The sequence below is a fragment of the Acipenser ruthenus genome, chromosome 50 (assembly GCF_902713425.1).
Source record: "Acipenser ruthenus chromosome 50, fAciRut3.2 maternal haplotype, whole genome shotgun sequence".
In the NCBI taxonomy this organism is placed as follows: domain Eukaryota; kingdom Metazoa; phylum Chordata; class Actinopteri; order Acipenseriformes; family Acipenseridae; genus Acipenser; species Acipenser ruthenus.
Genome location: NC_081238.1, coordinates 894,531 through 908,442, shown reverse-complemented (window position 1 = coordinate 908,442; position 13,912 = coordinate 894,531). Strand labels below are relative to the sequence as shown.

General features: G+C 47.3%; 1 protein-coding gene across 1 annotated transcript; it reads left to right on the top strand.

The window, feature by feature from the left end:
• The first annotated feature begins 360 nt into the window (after positions 1-360).
• Positions 361-13,287, top strand: LOC117404518 (Y-box-binding protein 2-B-like). The gene is made up of 10 exons (XM_059015450.1): positions 361-762; positions 4,385-4,448; positions 6,461-6,494; positions 7,364-7,453; positions 8,249-8,530; positions 9,032-9,141; positions 9,706-9,901; positions 10,744-10,896; positions 11,452-11,538; positions 12,851-13,287. Exons 1-9 carry the CDS (start codon positions 672-674, stop codon positions 11,497-11,499), a joined length of 1,068 nt encoding a protein of 355 aa, XP_058871433.1. The 5' UTR covers positions 361-671; the 3' UTR covers positions 11,500-11,538; positions 12,851-13,287.
• The last annotated feature ends 625 nt before the right edge of the window (positions 13,288-13,912 follow it).

The following is a 13,912-nucleotide window of genomic DNA, read 5'->3' as shown; positions in this document are numbered from 1 at the left end:
TTTATTTTATTTTTTATTTTTAGGCAATTTCAAGCGGGTAGTGTCTGGCGATGGATGGAATTTATTATGATAATTTCAATTAAAACCACATTCTAACCCCTCAACTTGTAGGCATATACGTTACAATAATTAACAATACAAAAACGAAGATAAAGATCACAGCGTTTGCAAAATGCTAGCTCCGGCCCGCTACGTGCTTTACATAGTTTAATTATAAGCGCGTTTTATAAATAAATAGATAAATAAAGTTTGACCTAATTTTATTTTGTCTTTCCCGCGGCGGTTCAGAACGTGATTGCTGAACGCCGGCTGACCAATGGGAGCGAGGTTGGAACTGGGACAACGGCCAATAAGATCGCAGGAAAGTTGTGGAAAAAAAAAAAGTTGGGAGCGATTGGGATAAAAGTTGGTTGCGTCCGGAGAGGAAAAGATTGTGAATTTAAAAATAACATCAAAAATAATAATACGTTAAAAAAAAAAAAAGCTGGTAACGTGAACGATCCAGCCTCGTAAAGGAATATAATCGATCAAGGGAAGTCTGGAACACCGGGATAAATACAAATTTAAAAAGAACCAGCGTTAGTTTTGTGTGAAAAAAAAAAATCTATATTTAAAATCACACGGACGGTTTTCATGTCCGCTTGTTGAACTGCGGTCCGAGCACCTGGACAATGACCGAAACAGCGACGCAAGATCTCCCGGCCACGACAGCCGAGGCGCCGGCTGCGCCAGAGATCCCGCAGCCTGAAAAAAAAGTTATAGGTAAGGAAAATATAAACTCCACACCCGGTGCACGGTGCGTACAAACACTTTAACACTTTGAACCCAAGTCTAAACAACCCAGTCACACTACGCTGTCATCTAAGCTGTTGAGCTTGCTGGCCGTACGTTTTTTTATTTTCTAGTTTAAATGACCAAGACGTAGAATTCGGCCGTTATTACAGTTTGCCTGTTTTTTTAAAAATGTTTCTACTTGTTCTATCGCGTTGTTAAGTTTTTAATTAATTTTAATTCTCTTTGGTCATTCTGGTGGCTTTTAATGTTTTATTTGTCTTGGTCCGAGCCTACAAGTTGAGGAGTTAGAATGTGCTTTTAATTGAAATAATCATAATAGCGAGTTGACCAGCTTTTTAAAACCTGAATTGTTTTATAAGGGAGCGGCGCACGGAGTTTGGTCCTCATTAAACTACAGACAAACCTATTAACTGCCAAGAAAATGCGTGATTACTGAACGTCGTAAGGAAGGTTTTTTTTTTTCACATTTATTAGCCGTTCATTTTTATATTAATTTTTTACACGACATTAATGCGGAATGCGACTGTAGCCAATAGTGTGGCAAATGGCGGGCCACGTGACTAAAGTTGAAAGGCCTCCCTGTTTGTTTTTAAAAGTTGTACTGGTATCCGTGTGGTTAGAGCTGAGGAGGGACTGGGAGGGAAGCAGTGTGGCTCTAGTGGAGCTGAGGAGGGACTGGGAGGGAGGGAAGCAGTGTGGCTCTAGTGGAGCTGAGGAGGGACTGGGAGGGAGGGAAGCAGTGTGGCTCTAGTGGAGCTGAGGAGGGACTGGGAGGGAGGGAAGCAGTGTGGCTCTAGTGGAGCTGAGGAGGGACTGGGAGGGAGGGAGGCAGTGTGGCTCTAGTGGAGCTGAGGAGGGACTGGGAGGGAGGGAAGCAGTGTGGCTCTAGTGGAGCTGAGGAGGGACTGGGAGGGAAGCAGTGTGGCTCTAGTGGAGCTGAGGAGGGACTGGGAGGGAGGGAAGCAGTGTGGCTCTAGTGGAGCTGAGGAGGGACTGGGAGGGAGGGAAGCAGTGTGGCTCTAGTGGAGCTGAGGAGGGACTGGGAGGGAGGGAAGCAGTGTGGCTCTAGTGGAGCTGAGGAGGGACTGGGAGGGAAGCAGTGTGGCTCTAGTGGAGCTGAGGAGGGACTGGGAGGGAAGCAGCGTGGCTCTAGTGGAGCTGAGGAGGGACTGGGAGGGAAGCAGCGTGGCTCTAGTGGAGCTGAGGAGGGACTGGGAGGGAGGGAAGCAGTGTGGCTCTAGTGGAGCTGAGGAGGGACTGGGAGGGAGGGAAGCAGTGTGGCTCTAGTGGAGCTGAGGAAGGACTGGGAGGGAAGCAGTGTGGCTCTAGTGGAGCTGAGGAGGGACTGGGAGGGAGGGAGGCAGTGTGGCTCTAGTGGAGCTGAGAAGGGACTGGGAGGGAGGGAGGCAGTGTGGCTCTAGTGGAGCTGAGGAGGGACTGGGAGGGAAGCAGTGTGGCTCTAGTGGAGCTGAGGAGAGACTGGGAGGGAGGCAGTGTGGCTCTAGTGGAGCTGAGGAGGGACTGGGAGGGAGGGAGGCAGTGTGGCTCTAGTGGAGCTGAGGAGGGACTGGGAGGGAGGGAAGCAGTGTGGCTCTAGTGGAGCTGAGGAGGGACTGGGAGGGAGGGAAGCAGTGTGGCTCTAGTGGAGCTGAGGAGGGACTGGGAGGGAGGGAAGCAGTGTGGCTCTAGTGGAGCTGAGGAGGGACTGGGAGGGAGGGAGGCAGTGTGGCTCTAGTGGAGCTGAGGAGGGACTGGGAGGGAGGGAAGCAGTGTGGCTCTAGTGGAGCTGAGGAGGGACTGGGAGGGAGGGAGGCAGTGTGGCTCTAGTGGAGCTGAGGAGGGACTGGGAGGGAGGGAAGCAGTGTGGCTCTAGTGGAGCTGAGGAGGGACTGGGAGGGAGGGAGGCAGTGTGGCTCTAGTGGAGCTGAGGAGGGACTGGGAGGGAGGGAAGCAGTGTGGCTCTAGTGGAGCTGAGGAGGGACTGGGAGGGAGGGAAGCAGTGTGGCTCTAGTGGAGCTGAGGAGGGACTGGGAGGGAAGCAGTGTGGCTCTAGTGGAGCTGAGGAGGGACTGGGAGGGAGGGAAGCAGTGTGGCTCTAGTGGAGCTGAGGAGGGACTGGCAGGGAGGGAGGCAGTGTGGCTCTAGTGGAGCTGAGGAGGGACTGGGAGGGAGGGAAGCAGTGTGGCTCTAGTGGAGCTGAGGAGGGACTGGGAGGGAGGGAAGCAGTGTGGCTCTAGTGGAGCTGAGGAGGGACTGGGAGGGAGGGAGGCAGTGTGGCTCTAGTGGAGCTGAGGAGGGACTGGGAGGGAGGGAAGCAGTGTGGCTCTAGTGGAGCTGAGGAGGGACTGGGAGGGAGGGAAGCAGTGTGGCTCTAGGTTATTTAATCCCAGCTCTACCACTAAACGCTCTGAAACATACGTTGCACTGTTCCGAGCTCATTTTACCGGCTGTCGCTGTTTCTCCAGCGAGGGATCTGCGAAAACCCATCGGGGGTTGACCATGATATCGATCCGGCAGTTGAATGCGTGCCGTTTCGAACCGTCTCAAAGTGCGAACACATTATATCTGAAGCAGGCAGTCCTTGTCGATGATTAACTGTGCCACCCACAACCTTGAACTTCACCCAGCCAATCCGTGTGGCTTTAGATAACTCTATCAGGAGAGAATCGGCTTTGATGTCTTGCACACCCCAGCACGCTCAGGTACCTCTGCCCCAGCCAGGGCAAAGTACTGTGAATGGCAAAGCTGGGGGTTATTTACTGTGTAGCCAAACACACTTTCCTTTGCAGTGGGGTAATCCCATACCGTATGGACTCCCATTGCTTAGCAGCTTGATCCGTTCCTGATTTTACTACCAGTTTAATAAAACACCCCTGAGCTTGGTACCTACACGCACTGGGGCTGATCAAGCTGGTAGTAAAACCTGGACTGGGTGACACTGCTGTGCAACAGGAGTCTTATTCCCAGCCCTGCATGTCCGTGAATGGGCTTGGCTGCTCTGTGACGAGATGATCGCTGCCTTGGTTTTTGTTTTAAGCCTGTTTGTAAGGACGCTCAGTGCAAGATATTAATGCAGGATGGTGGGGGAGCTGTTTGTAAATCTGCGTCCCGATTACACCAGCGTTGTAAGTCGAGACCCGAGATAAAACATTCCAGTTTTTGGATTTCTAATAGATTCTTTCTTTCTTTCTTTCTTTCTTTCTTTCTTTCTTTTTTGGTTGATCTTCTGCCCTCTAAAATGGTCCTGCGTTTTAAGCCCCATTCCAGGAATTAGTATTATTATTTATTTATTTCTTAGCAGACGCCCTTATCCAGGGCGGCTTACAATTGTTACAAGATATCACATTATTTTTACATACAATTACCCATTTATGCAGTTGGGTTTTTACTGGAGCAATCTAGGTAAAGTACCTTGCTCAAGGGTACAGCAGCAGTGTCCCCCCCACCTGGGATTGAACCCACGACCCTCCGGTCAGGAGTCCAGAGCCCTAACCACTACTCCACACTGCTAGCACCGATCTCGTGCAGAGTTTTTATTTTTTTTTTGCATGCAGGTCACTAACCTCCTGGCTCTGATTTCTCTCTGCAGCCACGCTGGTCCAAGGTACAGTGAAGTGGTTTAATGTTCGCAACGGCTATGGATTCATCAACAGGTGAGTTCTGACACCAACACATGCTTGAGAACTCCGGACCGTTCCATTGTTAGAGGTAGGGGGGTAGCAATACCCTAATGCCCTGTATCCCAATACGCAGGTCACATTGATACAGCAGGGATAGAAACAAGACCCCCCCCCCCATTGCCTAGTAGTTTGATCCGTTCCTGGTTTCATTAGGAGCTTAATAATCAGACACACCTGAGCTTGTTACCTAGACACATTGGGGCTGATCAAGCTGGTAGTAAAACCTGGACTGGGTGACGCTGCTGTGCAATAGGAGTCTGATTCCCATCCCTGCTCTATGTGATGCAGAGTAAGACTGATTTTAATGAGCGACTATTTTGTGATTTGAGATGGGGGAGAGTATGCGTTCATACCAACTATACCAATGTTAAATGACTTTTTCAGTAAAAACGCACTTCATTCAAGAACAGTAGCTCAGTGAACTAGGCGCTGGTCTTAAATTGCAATTCAGACGCTACTGGCTGTGTGGTCCAGTGGTTAAAGAAAGGGGCTTGTAATCAGGAGGTCCCCGGTTCAAATCCCACCTCAGCCACTGACTCGCTGTGTGACCCTGAGCAAGTCACTTAACCTCCTTGTGCTCCGTCTTTCGGGTGAGACGTAATTGTGACTCTGCAGCAGATTCATAGTTCACACACCCAGTCTCTAAGTCGCCTTGGATAAAGGCGTCTGCTAAATAAACAAATAGACATGTAAAGGAAGTAGCAGGATTCAGTGATGCTCAGTTAGTCTCTGTACCCCTAATTGCTAGTCTTGGAGTCTCGAGTCTGCTGTGTTTACACAGTAGCGGGTGTGCTGCAGTGTAGTTCTTTATTCAGTAGTTGATCCCAGTCCTTTCCATAGACGCAATGCTCTCTACTTTGAGGTGCAGGGCATCATGAAGTAACAGTAACGGAGGGGCTTTCTGGTTTGGTTATGGAACGCTCCCATTGTATTACAGGTTTTATATAGTTTTTAAACTGGTTTGATTCATATATTTATATGTTTTAGGAAGTGGAATCTACTTTTTTTCCTTATCTGATCGAGAGCTACTTTGCTGTGAGGGTTTGATTATCTCTCTCAGAGTAACGATCCCCTGCTCTTTCCTGTCGCTGTATTCATCACACCGCCCCTTCCTGTATCCCCGATCTCTCGTGTCTCCTCATCCTCTTGTTCTGCCTTCTCTTCACTCTCCTTCCTCCCGTGCTCGCTCCTTCTCTCTCAATCTCACTATCTTTTTCCCTCTCCTCTATCTCTCTCTATTTATCTATGTATCTATATGTGTGAATGTATATATCTATATATCTCCCTCTATATATCTCTCTATCTGTGTAGCTATATGTGTGTCGCTATCTGTGTCTCTCTAGATAGATAGATATCTATCTCTATCTCTCTCGCTCTCTCTCTATACATCTATCTCTATCTTGATATAGATATATATCTCTTTCTATGTATGTATCTATCTATATATGTATCTATCTAGATGCTGCTATAGTGCAGCAGTGTGGAGTAGTGGTTAGGGCTCTGGACTCTTGACCGGAGGGTCGTGGGTTCAATCCCAGGTGGAGGACACTGCTGCTGTACCCTTGAGCAAGGTACTTTACCTAGATTGCTCCAGTAAAAACCCAACTGTATAAATGGGTAATTGTATGTAAAAAATAATGTGATATCTTGTAACAATTGTAAGTCGCCCTGGATAAGGGCATCTGCTAAGAAATAAAAAATAATAGATATAATCTATCTATTGCTCTCTCTCTTTCTTTCTCTCTCTCTCTATAGCTATATCTATATCTATACATATCTATCTATCTCTTGCTCTATGTATGTCTCTGTTTTGTATACATGTGTTTTGTTTTGCATTTTTATTGCCTGCAGTTGATATTCTTTTTCTGTGGTTTAATTTTCTGCACGTCTCTCTGATAAAGGCGTCTGCTCCATGCAGTGATTTCACAGTGAAAGCGGTGTTGCACAGCGACGTGTCCTGATTTTGTGTTTCCGTTTCTCTACAGGAATGACACCAAAGAAGATGTGTTTGTCCACCAGGTAGGCGCTCTGTGCTGTTGGAGCCGGGCATGTGGAAAGCACAGGGATGGACGGCTGTGGCACGGCCCTCCAGCACTGAGACTGCGCTGCCTGAGCCTGTGAGCTGCACAGACATAGAGTAGGGCAACAGCTTGGAGCCAAGATGGCCTCCCTTTGCACAGCCGCATGGTTTTAAATGAGGCAGCTGGTTTGGTGCTGTGTCTTTCTGGGGGAGGTTCATTGTCTGATTGATCAGCCCGAGAGTGCCAGGCAGGCAGGTCCTGTTTGGCTGCTCAATCGGTCAGTTCACCACCTGGAGAACCACGCTAAACCAGTTGCCTAATTTAAAACCATGTGGCTGTGCAAAAGGAGGCCATCTTGGCTCCACACTGTTGCCCTACTCTTGAGCCAAGATGGCTGCCAGACACAGGAACTCATATTTTGAATGATCGGATCACTGAGCCAATCAAACCGCTAACAGTGGACTTGATGGGCCACACATGCAATTCATTTAGGAGGCAGTGCGGTCCAGTTGTTAAAGTCCAGGGCTTGTCACTGGTTCAAATCCCACCTCTGCCACTGACTGACTCGCTGTGTGTGACCCTGAGCAAGTCACTTCACCTCCTTGTGCTCCGTCCTGTGGATGAGATGTTAAATTGACATATAATGCACAGTTCACAGCCTGCCTCTCTAAAGCGCTTTGTGACGGTGGAACACTATGAAAGGCGCTATATAAAAAAATATATTAAAATAGTAAGAGAAAAGGAACACACAGCCTCAAATGGTAAAAGACTTCTTAAAAGTTGTTTTAAGATGCTAGGTTTGCACACGGCTCTGTGTGATTTTGAAGGACCAGGTCACACCCTCGTTTGTTTCTCCTCCCTTTCCAGACTGCAATCAAAAAGAACAACCCCAGGAAGTTCCTGCGCAGTGTTGGAGACGGGGAGATTGTGGAGTTCGATGTGGTGGAAGGAGAGAAGGTAAGCTCCTTTTTCTAGCATCACTATGCATGCTACCAGACCCGAGTTCAAATGTGATTCCAATTACAGCAGAAATGTTTGACATTACAATGCAGTTGTGTTCTATTGCAGTTAGTGTGGAGTAGTGGTTAGGGCTCTGGACTCTTGACCGGAGGGTCGTGGGTTCAATCCCAGGTGGGGGGGACACTGCTGCTGTACCCTTGAGCAAGGTACTTTACCTAGCTTGCTCCAGTAAAAACCCAACTGTATAAATGGGTAATTGTATGTAAAAATAATGTGGTATCTTGTAACAATTGTAAGTGGCCCTGGATAAGGGCGTCTGCTAAGAAATTAATAATACTATAATGCTGCAGGAATTGCAATGAAACTAACAACTACACACACTAACATGTTCACTCCTATTTGATTTATTTATTCTATATAACCAAGCATTCATCATAGGCACAAATACAGAAATGTATGAATTTTTTTTTCTAGAATATGGGAGGTCACCAAAAGTGGTTAAATACAAGAATGATAGATTTTAAATATAAATGTGCAATTTAATTTCGGGTGTTTGGAATCGGGCGGTGGTCGCTGGAGTCGGTCGGGCTGACTCACCGTTCGGAGTGAAACGAGTCAAGATTGTGTTTGAGGATCGCTGTTTTTCTTGGACTCTGCGGAGAACAGCGATCCACGCAAACCCAAGCAGCTGTTTCTGCACTCGTTTCCCTCTGAACGGTGAATGAGCCCGATCGACACCAGAGACCCTCGCCTGCGGAGAGCTTGATCCCAGTAATCTGCCCCCCCCCCCAGGGTGCGGAGGCCTCCAATGTGACGGGCCCCGCGGGGGCCCCGGTGAAGGGGAGCCGCTACGCCCCGAACAGACGCAGGTTCCGCCGTCGCTTCTTCAACCGGCCGCGGGGGCAGGGGGGCGACTCGGGGGAGGGGTCTCCCACTGAGCCTGCCCCCGAGGGGGAGGGGTCCGGAGACGGCACCGCCCCTCAACAGCCCCCCCGACGCCGCAGAGCCCCGCCCCCGTTCTTCTACCGCAGGAGGTTCCAGAGGCGCCCCCCAGGACAGGACGGGCAGCCAGAGGTGAAGGTTTTTTATTTTTTTTTCCTGAAATGTAATTCACCTGGTAGTGGATTGCAATTGCAGTAGGGAGTGTGTTCATCCCCTTTTAATAAAACGCGCTTCTCCTTCATTCGAGAGCTGTTTAGTGACCTGCAATGAGTAAAGCTGTGCTTTAGATCCTGAATCGAATACTCATGATCCTGAAAATAACACAGATTGAAGGCACTAGAGCCCAAACGCTGGTCTGCTTGACTCGGTTTAGTTTCAATAACGCTGATGAAGGCACTAGAGCCCAAATGCTGGTCTGCTTGACTCGGTCTCTTCTAGTTTCAATAACACTGATGAAGGCACTAGAGCCCAAACGCTGGTCTGCTTGACTCGGTTTAGTTTCAATAACACTGATGAAGGCACTGATGCCCAAACGCTTGTGTTATATTGGTCCCTATCCCAGTAACTCATGTAAAATCGGGGCTTTGAGTTTTTAAATAACCAGAAATCTTCCTTTTTTGTTCCACCCCCCAGGGTCAAGGAGTGGAACCCAAGGAAGGGGCGGAACCAAAAGGGGAGGAACCCAAAGAAGGGGCGGAGCAACCTGGTGACCAGCAGCGAGGCCCACAGCAGAGGCGTTACAGGTACAGGCAGGGGGCGCCAGTGTCACATTGAGATGGGCTGAATATTAAAATGCATACTTTAAACAAAAATAATAAATAAATAAATGGAGCTTGCATTAAAAGATGCATGGCAGGTAGGAAAATGAGCAAAGTTATTACATGTACATGGGGGAGTGGGAGGGGGGAGGGAATTAAGACAAGCTTTGCAAATACCCCCCTCATGGTAGCTTCATTAGAGACCAAACAACTTCCAGAGAGTTACTTTTCTGACCGTCTGTTGCAGGCAGAATTCCTACAGTGGGATGAGGCTGTCAGCAGTGACTCTAGAAACACTAAAAAAACGAGCAACTTAAATGACAGCTGTTTTGATCAGAGGTGTTTTTGAAGGTGTCTAGACTTCTCTTCCCAATGTGTGGCGGTGAATTTGAGTTTGAAATCTCGAGACTCCTTCCTTAACAGATGGAAGGAGGGTTTTAAGACAGTTTGCTACAAACTAGCTGAACAGTTCAGAGCTGTTGTGATTGGAGCCAAATATCTGCTTTTAAACAAGTATTCTAGAAGCTTAATCTCTCTCGCTCTCTCCAGGCCGTTCCGCCCCAGGCAGCCCGGAGGTGAGGAGGCGGGGGGTCAGGGTGAGGGTCCGGTAGAGGGCCCGGCTGAGGAAGGAGGGGCTCCCAGCCCTCGGGGCCAGAGACCCCGCAGACAGTTCACTCGACGCAGGCAGCAGAGAGGCGGGGCGGCTCCCCCCAGCCCTGAGCCCACGCAGCCTGCCACGGACAAGGTACCAGACTGCAGACACGGGCAAGACGTGGAACTGCTCTTAGCACAGGCCAAGTCCAGAGCCTTGCTTTACCTGGTTTTAAAAGATTGTATTTAGGAATTGCTTGGAACCTCCTGCTAATGCTTCTGCTGCAGTCCACATTCACAAATAAGAACATAAAGTTTACAAACGAGAGGAGGCCAGTCAGCCCATCTTGCTCGTTTGGTTGTTAGTAGCTTATTGATCCCAGAATCTCATCAAGCAGCTTCTTGAAGGATCCCAGGGTGTCAGCTTCAACAACATTACTGGGGAGTTGGTTCCAGACCCTCACAATTCTCTGTGTAAAAAAGTGCCTCCTATTTTCTGTTCTGAATGCCCCTTTATCTAATCTCCATTTGTTTTTTATTCTGTACTTATTTATTCTGCTCTTAACTTGAGGTTGGATACCCTGTGTACAGAATACTGTAGAGCCATACATATTTGTGAGCCTTATGCTTATGAGAAATCTGCCATTTTATATATCAAATTCCACTAACCATGCGTACTTCGTATATTGCAACAGGGCGCCAGCATTTCTGGAGCAAAATAGGTTTTATGGGTTGAATATTTATGGTTTTACAGGATCTCATTTTTCCATACATCTGGAAACCGCTTATCCAGTTAATGCAACAGTAGTAACAGTATTTGTAAGTTTGTGGGAAGAAGCTGAAGTGAGGGAGACCATGGTGTTGTAATAGAAGCATTGCTGTCAACTAGTTCTGCAGTGCACAGTGCAAATCCGTCATGAGATTCAGAGGGGGTGCTACAATTCTTGGGGGTCCCAATTTAAAAATCCCTGCACTGTTCTCTGATCGTTTTTTTAGGTTGGATCTGATAAGCCTGCTGACTCCGCCCCCAGTGCCACACCCTCCTCCTCCCCCACAGAGCAAGCCAAGGAGGCGGGACCCAAAGCCACGCCCCCATCACCCAAATCCCCGCCCCCTGCCGTCACGCCCACAGAGAAGCCAGCTGCGAGTGTAAGTCCAGCTCTTCATCTCACACTGATTTCACACTTGAGCAAAATTTAAACCAGGCGTTGAAACTAAGTAATATGGCTTGGTTTGTAAAACCTCAGCCCTGATCCTACCACCTTATTTGTGGTGTTTGTCATTTAGCAGAAGCTTTTATCCCAAGCGACTTGGAGACTAGGGGGTGAACTCTGCATCATCTACAACTGCTGCTGCAGAGTCGCTTCCAGTAGGACCTTGTTTGTTTTGCGTCTCATCCGAAGGACGGAGCACAAGGAGGTTCAGTGACTCGCTCAGGGTCACACACACACACGGGGGAGTCAGTGGCTGAGTCGGGATTTGAACCTCCTGGTATCAAGACCCCTTTCTCGAACCACTGGACCATCGCCCCTAATCCTAGCTGTTAAATCCCATTTATCCAACTTCCGTTTCTTCTGTTTTCTGTACACGGTTCTTTCGTTGTACTGATGGCTTCTGATTTTGGTGTCGGTGCTTTGCTTGTGTTTTTGTAATTCCATTCCGAATTGAAAATGTTTAGACGACCCTCTCGCCCGCCCCTTGCAGGTTCCTGCTTCCGAGGCTGACCCCGCGGTGACCCCGCTTTCGGTGTGACAGCGCTGGGCTGTCCAGGATCGTGAGATTTGGGGAGAGGTCAGTGAGCGTGTCGGTGAACGATCAGCCTAAATGTCAAGATATTCCACAATTTAACCGTGCATTTCTCTGAAAACTCCTTGTAATAGTAAATCTGGCCAGCAGGGGGCAGTCAATGCAGTCTAGATTTACCAGAGGGGCACAAAACCGCTACAGCAGCTACTTTCCTCAAGGGAATATCGCCCTCTAGAGGCAGTTGCATGCATTCCACTTTTTGAATGTTGTCACATTCAAAATTGATCATATTCTCTACAGAAACATCAAATGTTCCTAAATATTTAAATGCTGACTTGAAAAACAGGAACTGCTGAATTGTAGAATATTTCGTTTTGACATTCTGATACCACTGGCAGTGAATTATCAAACGAAATGGAAACATACATGTAAAAAAGACACTTTTAAATATTTATTTTAATGATAAAATGTGTTTACACGATTCTTTCAGAAATGAGAATTCTCAAGGATCTGCATATTACACGGGTGTGTTTCACGCAAATCTGTGACTACCATGAAAACAAATCCAGCCTTCTAAAGGAATGAACCAGCCCTGTGCTGTACCACTCGCTGCTCCGTTTCATAAGCCCTACATGAGCACCACAGTTCAATTCCAGTACCTCTTGTGTACAGATGTCAACTTCTAAAGCAAAACTCAGTGGAGATTAAAATTGAAACTAGGAAAGTGGAAGGCATGCAACTGCCTCTAGAGGGCGATATTCCCTTAAGGAAAGTAGCTGCTGTTGCGGTTTTGTGCCCCTCTGGTACATCTAGACTGCATTGACTGCCCCCTGCTGGCCAGATTTACCATTACAAGGAGTTTTCAGAGAATTGCATGGTTACACACCTTAAATTGTTTAGACATGAATAAGGTAGCACCGAATTATAAACAGAAATGAATAGTGATCAATTATCTAATGGGAGGAGCAGAGGATGGTCTGTCCTTGGGAGAGGACAGAACCTGCTTCTCAAAGTGCTGCTGTTTTCTACAGTCTCTACAACTCTGTGTGCCAAGCTTAGCTGCTAGGTTTATCCCTGTGTGTCAGTAGTGTCTTGAGCAGACCACTCTTGCTCAGGTCTGCTCGTTTCATAGCCCCTTTCCCAGGCAGTAAGACATTCTCTCCCGGATCGCAGCACACGCCGCCCACAGAGCAGCAACACAGCAGCATCCTCAATCCAGTTTTATTTAGTCATTCAGCAGACGCTTTTATCCAAAGCGGCTTGGAGACTAGGGGGTGCAATAGGACCTGTTTTCTACTTGTTTCAGTGTAAGGCAATTTTCTTTTCTTGTATTGATTTTTTTCGTTTCCTTCTGTAGGTCAAGGGGGGGTGGGGGAGGATTTTAGGACTCTGCCCCGAAGTTTTCTGTGCTGTCTTTCACACGCCCACGCTGAACACACGACCAGGCGGGACACGCACACGCACACACATGCACATGGACAACTGCGCTGACACCAAAAGACTCTGCATTCAATTCCTTTTTCTTAAACCAAAAAACTAAAATGAAGAAAACCAGCAGGTGTTTGTGGTTTAATTTAATGCTGAAGAAATAGAGGGGTGTGTACATAGCCGAAACCTGGACCCCAGAGCACCGAGAAGATCGAGAGCGAGCGACGTGTGCTGGTTTAATATTTGGTGGCTTATTTTTATTAATTATTTTTTTGTTTATTCTACTGTAAGGTTTTGTTTGTCTGAATGCACTGTCTGGGCATCTTGTGCAATAAATGTCAGTAAAAATCTCTAGTTTGAAAAATGTGTGTGCGTGTGGCGTGCCTTTCTGTCTGGAGTTTTGTTTTTTAAATCCTTTTTTTTTTTTTTTTTTAAAACTACCAAATTAATTGTAATCAGAACATAAGCTGTATTGATGTAATGGGATTAGATTTTAAATCCGTGTGCTGCCATTCTAGAAGTTTTCCCATCTTTCTGAAGTGTTTGTTTACAGCATGTATTCCCAGCGTCCTGTTTTGAGGACAGTCCAGTCAGATGTGCTCCTGTAAATCACAGCCGTGAAATTTCAAGCCGGCTATGAAGCTCAACGCATAGAAAACTGAGCTGCTTTATCATCATAAACACAAAGAAATGGATCATTTTTAGTCTTCAGATGCCTCCATATAAAAAAACTGAAGGGCTGTATCAGCAGAATGAACAAACATTTAGACTTCACTTTCTCACAGATGAGAGTAAGTTAGCATAACAATAGCTAGAGAGAATAACAGGTTGATGCTAGTTCAAAATGCTCCAAAAAATTACATAATACCCATCCTCAAATGAGGACAGTGGCACTTAATGTCTTTATAATATACAGCGCTAGACCCTGATATTGATGCGATCCAGCCCTCTGAAATGTCTTTATAATATACAGCGCTAGACCCTGATATTG

Coding starts and splice junctions, on each gene's coding strand:
- LOC117404518 (XM_059015450.1), top strand. CDS start 672: ATGACCGAAACAGCGACGCAAGATCTCCCGGCCACGACAGCCGAGGCG. Junction 6,495..7,363: donor AAGATGTGTTTGTCCACCAG/GTAGGCGCTCTG, acceptor CTCCCTTTCCAG/ACTGCAATCAAAAAGAACAA. Junction 7,454..8,248: donor ATGTGGTGGAAGGAGAGAAG/GTAAGCTCCTTT, acceptor CCCCCCCCCCAG/GGTGCGGAGGCCTCCAATGT.